This window comes from Quercus robur, chromosome 3 (genome assembly GCF_932294415.1).
Source record: "Quercus robur chromosome 3, dhQueRobu3.1, whole genome shotgun sequence".
NCBI classification, from domain to species: domain Eukaryota; kingdom Viridiplantae; phylum Streptophyta; class Magnoliopsida; order Fagales; family Fagaceae; genus Quercus; species Quercus robur.
The window spans coordinates 45,925,009-45,932,673 of record NC_065536.1 but is presented as its reverse complement, the minus strand read 5'-3'; the positions used below and the strand labels follow the sequence as shown (position 1 = coordinate 45,932,673).

Here is a 7,665-nt window from a genome sequence, read left to right as displayed (position 1 = left end):
TGAATTACGTCCATAAATTCACTATCCAAGTAGGTTCAAGTTAAAATCTCTTGTGAATAAGAAACCTCATCATAAGTTTCAAATCCCACTGTATCTTTTCTTTTCTTTTTTTAATTAAAAAATTACTATCCAAATGCTCGGTGATCATCTCCTATTAGACAATCCAGCAATTCAATTGCAGAAGAAAGCAAGTCTATCCATTTTATTGCCCTAAAATTGGGCTTGTAGTACTTTTTCTTCCCTAGAACTTTTAACACGGAACAAATTCCCTAAGAGTTGAGGTGGTATCTCATTCTCATGTATCAATTACATGAGACATGTCTCTCACATTGTGTAGATCTCATAGATGCATGTAACTAGTGCATAAGATACTTTTTTCCTAGTCAGCTTTCACAGGTCTATGTTATACTAGTCCTCAAGGACAGCAGCCCCTTGAAACTAATTTTCAGAAACCATTTTCCAATCGCAGCAATTCTCTGAACTGAAGACAAATATTAACAGCACGATCCATTATTGGGTACTCGTGAAGTTCACAGTATATATAATATACTTTATTGGCTGGTAATATGCTTAAGCCAAAAAGAAACCTCTAATTTAATGCAAGGTAGTTGTGAAAACCAAAGCGGAGAGAACAGAATTTAAGAATCCAAGTATTAATTAATCATCAGAGGGAAGAAAAAAAAGGGTTGGACCGGCAAAAAGATCATTACAAAGATCTAAACTACTTTCTTCCTCTTGCCTACACTATTACTTGAACGTGAAAGTATAAGCACTTCCTAGTTAATACATGGCAGATTCAGAATGTGAAAACTTCTTTACATCAAATACGGCAAGTTTCCTTAACTTACCAATTTAAAATATATCTCTCCAATGACTAAATAGTATACTGCCATGCATAGATTGCCAAATATATGGGCTTCAAAGCTGCCTGATAGTGCAAGTACATCCCAACATTAACAATCTGAGTCCAAGAATATGCATGAAAAAGCTCCCCCCCCCCCCCCCCCAAACGCCCAATACACACTTTTGAAAATACGTGAAATCGACTCGGATCAACTCTTGCAACCTACTTAGACAACCTTCTCTACTCAGCGAAATCAACTGGAACAATTTCCATTTAGATAACCTCCTCAACTTTGCAAACTCCCCCCACCCCCTTCTCTTCCCTTTTATAGTGAAGGAAGAAAAATTCTGGTTAACTTAAGAGCTTAACCAAACTTTCAATGGGTGAGTTATTTGGAAGGACAGCATTCTATAAGGTATTATCAACAAAACTAGAGTTATGCACTCCAAGCTTATCCATGGCCATGAAAAGGTAGGACCAAACCTGTTTTAGGACTCAGTCCCAAAACTGTCAATCAATCAACTTACTTTGAACCCATCTTGTGGTCTGTAACTGATGAGCTTTCATTGAATTTTGGATTCTAGGATCGTGGATGCATCTTCTGTACCTCCTCTCGAGTGTAGACAGAGATATCTTGGGCCATGCTACAAAATTCTCTGCTTCATACAAATCCACAAAAACATGATTGAAATTAAAACAAAATTATAGAAACCCAATTTTCCCAAAATTATGGAGTGAATTATGTAAGCAATGATACATTAAGTTGTGGAGCAATTTCATGATTGAGGGACAAAAGGGGGAAAAAAAGCCAGAAGTTCTAGTACTTACTGCCAGGGATCATCTCCAACAAGCATCAAATCACCGTCATTATCAGTAAAAACCACCAGCCACTTCTTGTTGGGCGCAATTAATTCACCATTAAATTCAAAAATATGATCCAACTCTGCTATCAATTCATTGTAGCCATCAAACTTAGCAAGTTCCAAAGACCGCCCAACTGCATCCCCTTGCTTATGAACCTGTTTTTATGGATGTTAACAGAAAGCAAATTTGCATTTATTCGTTTAAAAAGAGAAACATCATTCAGAATAACATTGCAAATTAATGGAACTTAAATGGGTAAGAGAAAACCTTGATGCAAGTTCTGGTGGGACTGCCCTGAAACCTGCCGTGGAAATTCCTAGAAAGCTGCTCTAAAGCTTGAAAAGGCTTCCCCCATTCATCATCTCTAATTGTTATCTCTGCAGGCTTTGCACACTCTGCTTGCTGTGACTGTAGGTTGGATACCAAATCTTGCTGCTGGTATGACGAACAAGCAATTTGCCTTTGTGGCCTATGCATAAAATCAGCATGTAGCATGGCTGGTTCTGTTGCCTTATGATTACTAATAAGGGATATACCAAAGAGTTTACAATTGTCATCTCCTTTAGATTTTAAAATTTCATTTTGGAAAAGTAGAGGCTGTGATTTCAGCATTGATGGACAAGGAGTATCCTCCATATTTGTTGTTGACAGAAGAGGAAACAACTCGTTTCCTGGATGCTGGTCAACTGTTGCTGCTGCAGGAAGCTTCATGCTGCGTTTCAACATGTTATTGAAGGGATGCATCATGGACTGTGAACATCCTGGGAAGTTGGATCTTTGATCCTGATCTAAAACATGCTTCTTCAATTGGTCAGCATTTTCAGGATTTTGATCAATAAACGACCAGTTGAACCCAAATGATTCGTGCAGGTTATGAGAACCTGAAATTGGATTCATTTACTTCATTTCATGCATTGGTTTAGAAACAATGATCTGGTCTCACTCTTTAACTAAAAATTCATCATGTTTGATTCTTACCTTGTGATTGAATCCGTAAAGCAGGGTCTTGAGCAGTGTCTGAGTCATTATGCTCAGCAAAGACACCTCCAATGGTTGAGATTGCTTGACCTTGCACAGTCCTTAATAACCCTTTATCTGGTGAAGGGTCTGTATTATTTTTAGACAAATCTGATCATATAAACATTGGGCTTAATATTGGTGTCTCAAGTCTCAACAAACTACAAGCACGGTATTAGGATGAAAGAAGGAGAAGAATAAAGAGTTGTGAAGCATGTCAGCAAGTTGCTTCATACCTTCCCTTGTAGAAACAAAGGAATCAGTAGATGATGGTGCCATGTTTACACGAGACCTCTTCGGTCGGCACACAGGATGGGTATCTAGAGTGGGAGTCGAAGCAAGTTCTATTTTCCAAGGGGAAACTCTCTCTGGACGATCAGCAGAAGGTTTTTCATCCCATTGAACCTGCAAAGAACACAAGGTTTTGTATGTAAAGATCATGTATTCATACAGGCTTATGCACCATAAGTAAGTACCTTCAGGCATCTCCATTTTGACCCAGGCCACCTAATGGGATTAGCATCCTCAGTTCCAATAACTGTGCCTGAGAACCTAGTCCATAAAGACAAGTAGGTCAGAAAATCAACAAAATTTTCTAATAACATTTCCCCCTTCTTTGTTGTTAAGATTTCAAGAAAAAACAAAATCATAAGTAGGATTCATGAAAAAAAAAAAAAATACCTTTGTTCTGGAGCTGCCTCACCTTCAAACCTCATCTTAAACCTCATCCCTATAGAGTAGTTGATCTTGACAGACTCCATATATTTATCAAAGGGAACTATAAACTCAGCAGGGCTAGTCCTGCAAGAATGCCAGTTAAGAACCATGTAAAGCTCAACATTTTACATGGGCACAATGTTGTATTCATTGATAATGCATACAATTTAGTTGATATCAGGATATCAGAATTCCCAGTAAACCCTTAACAAAAATGCTCCCCAATTACAGACTGGCCATTAATTTACTTAAAATGGATAATTCTGACATAATTCTTGCAACCAACGATATTTTCATTGTCTATTTCAGCGCTTGACGTTGGCGGTGAGGCTCTAGACACAAAACTTGATTTTGAGAGAGACATGCCTTATATTATAATATTAGTGGATTCAATTGCAATACATCTCTTCAATGAATGGTAAAAGAAATTAATTTGCTCCTATGTGAATGTAGGGAAAAATTACACACCTTGGTTTGTAGTAGACGATGAACATTGTATTCGATTTAACGGCATGCCATGCTGTTGCCAGGACAGCAATATGCATGCTGTGACTAGATATGACAGAAGATGGAACGTTGATTGAAGGACTCATAGCTTTTCTTACCCCAACACGAAGTTCCCCAGTTTCATCTCTAACAGTAAAAGGATTCAAAAACCATATAAGACATGAATGATTTTAATCATTAAATAAACTAATTGACATGCCACATACCCCATGGTTACAACAAGGCACAATTAGTAGTCATTAGTGAAGAAAAAAACAAAGAGTTTGACTAGAATTTACAATCATGAGAAACTGGTTGAACATGAAGATGATAGTAAACCTGAGGAAGATAAAAGCATCCCCGGCAACAAGCTTTTTGGAGCTGACGAAGAGGCTCCAGCCACTTTGAAGAAGATGCCTCTTTGGTTGACCTGGCATTTAGAATTTGTATTTCACATTTTAATGAGAACAATGCATTCAAAATTTTACAAACTATAGAAGTTTACAACAATGGAAACTTTAGCAATGCCATTAATTAAGTATTGGACTGCAGAATCAAACAATTACTTGGACGAGTTTCAACAAAATGTGGCTAATGATATACTTAAAATTCACCTCGAAAAATATGGCGAAAACGCCACTCATTTCCATGCAAATCCTTGGTAATTAACTCCTGAGTGGGAGGTTGCTTGGACATGTCCTGCAAAAGAGACCAACCAAACAAAAGACAGGTACTTTTATTATAATTATTATTATTTGACAAACACTTCATTCAGGGTTGTTTTACCCATATCACATCCATGTCATATTGGTGTTTGAATATGTCATGTCATTTTATGTTATAATTTTTCAAAAATTGATCCATGTCACCGTGTCTGTATCCGTGCTTCCCAGTTTATGAAATAAAAACACAAGAAGAAGAAAGCCTAAACTAACCAGCGGAGGCAGGCATTCATCGGCATGGCGTCTCAACACGGAGAAACCACCATGAGTGCTCGTATCTGATGCCGTAAGTGTCTTACAAAAGGAATGCACACAAGGCCGAGGAGGGGAAGGAGCCACAACCTCCTTCTCCACCAAATTCTCATCTTGCTGCTCAAAAGTCAGTCAAAACGACATTAATTCATTTCTCCATTATTTACTTCCACTAATTCCGTAAACATTCACAATTATAAATCCTAACTCCAAAAGAGAGAGAGAGAGAGAGAGAGAGAGAAAGAGCATTCATACTTGGTGATGAGGAACCAAAGTCACTTGCGCATACACTTCATCAGTGTCTACCTCAGCCTTCAATCAAATTCAAATTCAATTCAGCAAAAGAATAACATCATCAATACCAATAAAAACAAAAAACAAAAAATCTAAACAATTAAGAAGGTGATATGAAATTAAAAGCAAGCTAAGTTTACCTTCAATTGAAGATTGAGCACGCGACATAGGATTTTAGAAGGAAGATCATACGCTGGCAATTGTTGCTCAGACACTTGATTCGTCGTCGCCTCAACCTATACATATTGTAATTCAATCCAAAAAAAAATCACCATTAATAATCAAATATATATATTTGTACTTTATTGTATGAAAAAATATAATAAAAACTAGCATAATCGCACGCGCTACCTGTTCGATATGGCCTTGAGGAAAATAGAAAACGAGTTCTCCTTGACGAGGAACAGTGACCAAAGGTCCGGCACAAGCATGCCATAGCTCCTTGTATATCGCATCCTCTGAATCTAAATCATACACACCGAAAATGTTACATTACAAATTCAAATGATTAATCAGATTGAAAATTGATTCAAAATTCAAATCCCTTGGAATTTAGACCAAAAACTTTACCGGTGACAGGAAAACTCGAAGAAGCCATTTTTCTCTTGAAGAAAATTCAACAGCAACTGATATTGATATTGATATTGATATTGATCGTCACCATAAAAAAAAAAAGAGTCTAATTGGTAATAATAAAAAGTTTCAGAGCGAAGAAGAAAGAAAAAGGAATATGAATCTGGTGGATTCAAGAGCAATCACTTTTTGCGATCCTTTTGGCTTTAGTTGCATCATCATCTGCGTCCTTTTTCTCTGACTCTTCAGAAACCATTTCTGAAATATTACTGCTAGTCGCTGCCATTACTATTCGTACTGTTTCAGTGGTGTGGTCTCTCTCTCTCTCTCTCTCTCTCTGTGTGTGAAAGAGTGGTACTGTGTCTGTGTGTGTGACTCTCAATGCTGCGTCAGATTCTGTGTTTTGTGCAATTATTTCAACCTGTAATGGAAATTGGAATTATTGTCTAAAACTTGGTAACCGGTACTACCGGTTACTTGTACCCTCTACTATGGCACTCTCTGACCGCTTTGTCATCTAGTTTCCCGGCAAATGGAGATGCTACGGTTTTAGTGTTAACGGCGTCATTTGTTATGGGGTGGGTTGTCGAGGTATGGTTGGGAAGCATGAGACGGCCTTTGTTAGTTGGGATGACGGAAAGTTGCTTCAGTTTCGGGAAGAGGATCTGTCCTCTGATTAACAGGCAGAATTAGAGGGATTTTATTTAGGCAAAAGTTAACTGATGTCAGTACCCGATAATGAAAAACATGAGACACAGAATATTTGTAATATTTTTATAATAATTTTATGGATTCAGGATTTGAATTCTTATTTTATGGATGTGAACGACTACCCTTAAAGCAACGGTTTAGAATTCACTTATAAAAAATTTTTATGGAAAAAAAAAAAAAAATTAATATTCTGATAGCTTTTTTTATTTCCCATAAAAGTGATATCAAAATTTTCCTAAAATGAAGTCTTAACCAATGCCCTAAAGACACTCATTAGCATTTTCCTAATTTTATAAGTAATAAGGTTGTGTTTGTTTCAGTGTAAAATATTTTCCGGGTGTATAATATTTTCAGGTGAAAATATTTTTGAGAAAGGAAAATATTTTCTAATATTTGGTTGTATTTTAAAAATTATATTAGAAAACAATTTTCAGTGTTTAGTAACATTCTGAAAATGTTATTTTCCCACAAATTTTTCACATTTTCTCAGCTTCCAAACAAATTTTATATCAGAAAAAACTACCACCACCACCACAAACTCTCCTCAACAACCCACCCACAACAACAGACCACCACTTGCCACCACAACAACTTTGATTAAAAAAAAACAACCAACACCACCACAAATCCACCTCAACAACCCATCAACATCAACAATGGCTATCAACAAACCCATCACAACCCAATAAAAACCCACACAATCGTCCACAGCCCACAACCCAAGGACCCACACCACCGATCCCCACCACCATCGACTCACAGGCCACAACCCAACGATCCATTCTCTTCAAATCGGAGTGATCGGAGCCATCAATTTCGTCGAAAGAGAAGGTAAAGATCGAAGCTTTGGAGGAAGAAAGGAAGCCATCAATTTCTCGACGATCTCGGCAGACGATCTCGGCTTTCCTTGTGGCGCGATCGGTCATGAGCTAAAAGGCTCTCTACTCTCTCTTCTTTCTAGGCGGTGAGGCGGCGTGATCTGGGCGGTGGAGGCGGCGGTGGGGGCGGCACGATTTGGGCTGGCCGGAGCTTGGTTGGGCGGCCACCTGTGCTCTCTCTTCTAGCTCACTCTTTCTCTCTCTCTCTCTCTCTCTCTCTGCGCGTCTGAAGTCCGGAAATGGTTTGAAGTGAAAATAGAAGTGTAAAAAAATTTATGGGTCAAAGCCATAATTTTTACGGTCAACT

General features: G+C 37.9%; 1 protein-coding gene across 1 annotated transcript; it reads right to left on the bottom strand.

The window, feature by feature from the left end:
* Positions 1-637: 637 nt before the first annotated feature.
* Positions 638-6,168, bottom strand: LOC126718076 (auxin response factor 2A-like). The gene is made up of 15 exons (XM_050420138.1): positions 5,767-6,168; positions 5,548-5,660; positions 5,337-5,432; positions 5,158-5,214; positions 4,864-5,019; positions 4,543-4,627; positions 4,268-4,358; positions 3,911-4,075; positions 3,407-3,526; positions 3,202-3,277; positions 2,962-3,130; positions 2,687-2,836; positions 1,976-2,589; positions 1,673-1,863; positions 638-1,500 (listed from the first exon to the last, which is right to left on the bottom strand). The coding sequence occupies exons 1-15, from the start codon at positions 5,792-5,794 to the stop codon at positions 1,425-1,427; spliced, it is 2,187 nt and encodes a 728-aa protein (XP_050276095.1). The 5' UTR covers positions 5,795-6,168; the 3' UTR covers positions 638-1,424.
* Positions 6,169-7,665: the final 1,497 nt, after the last annotated feature.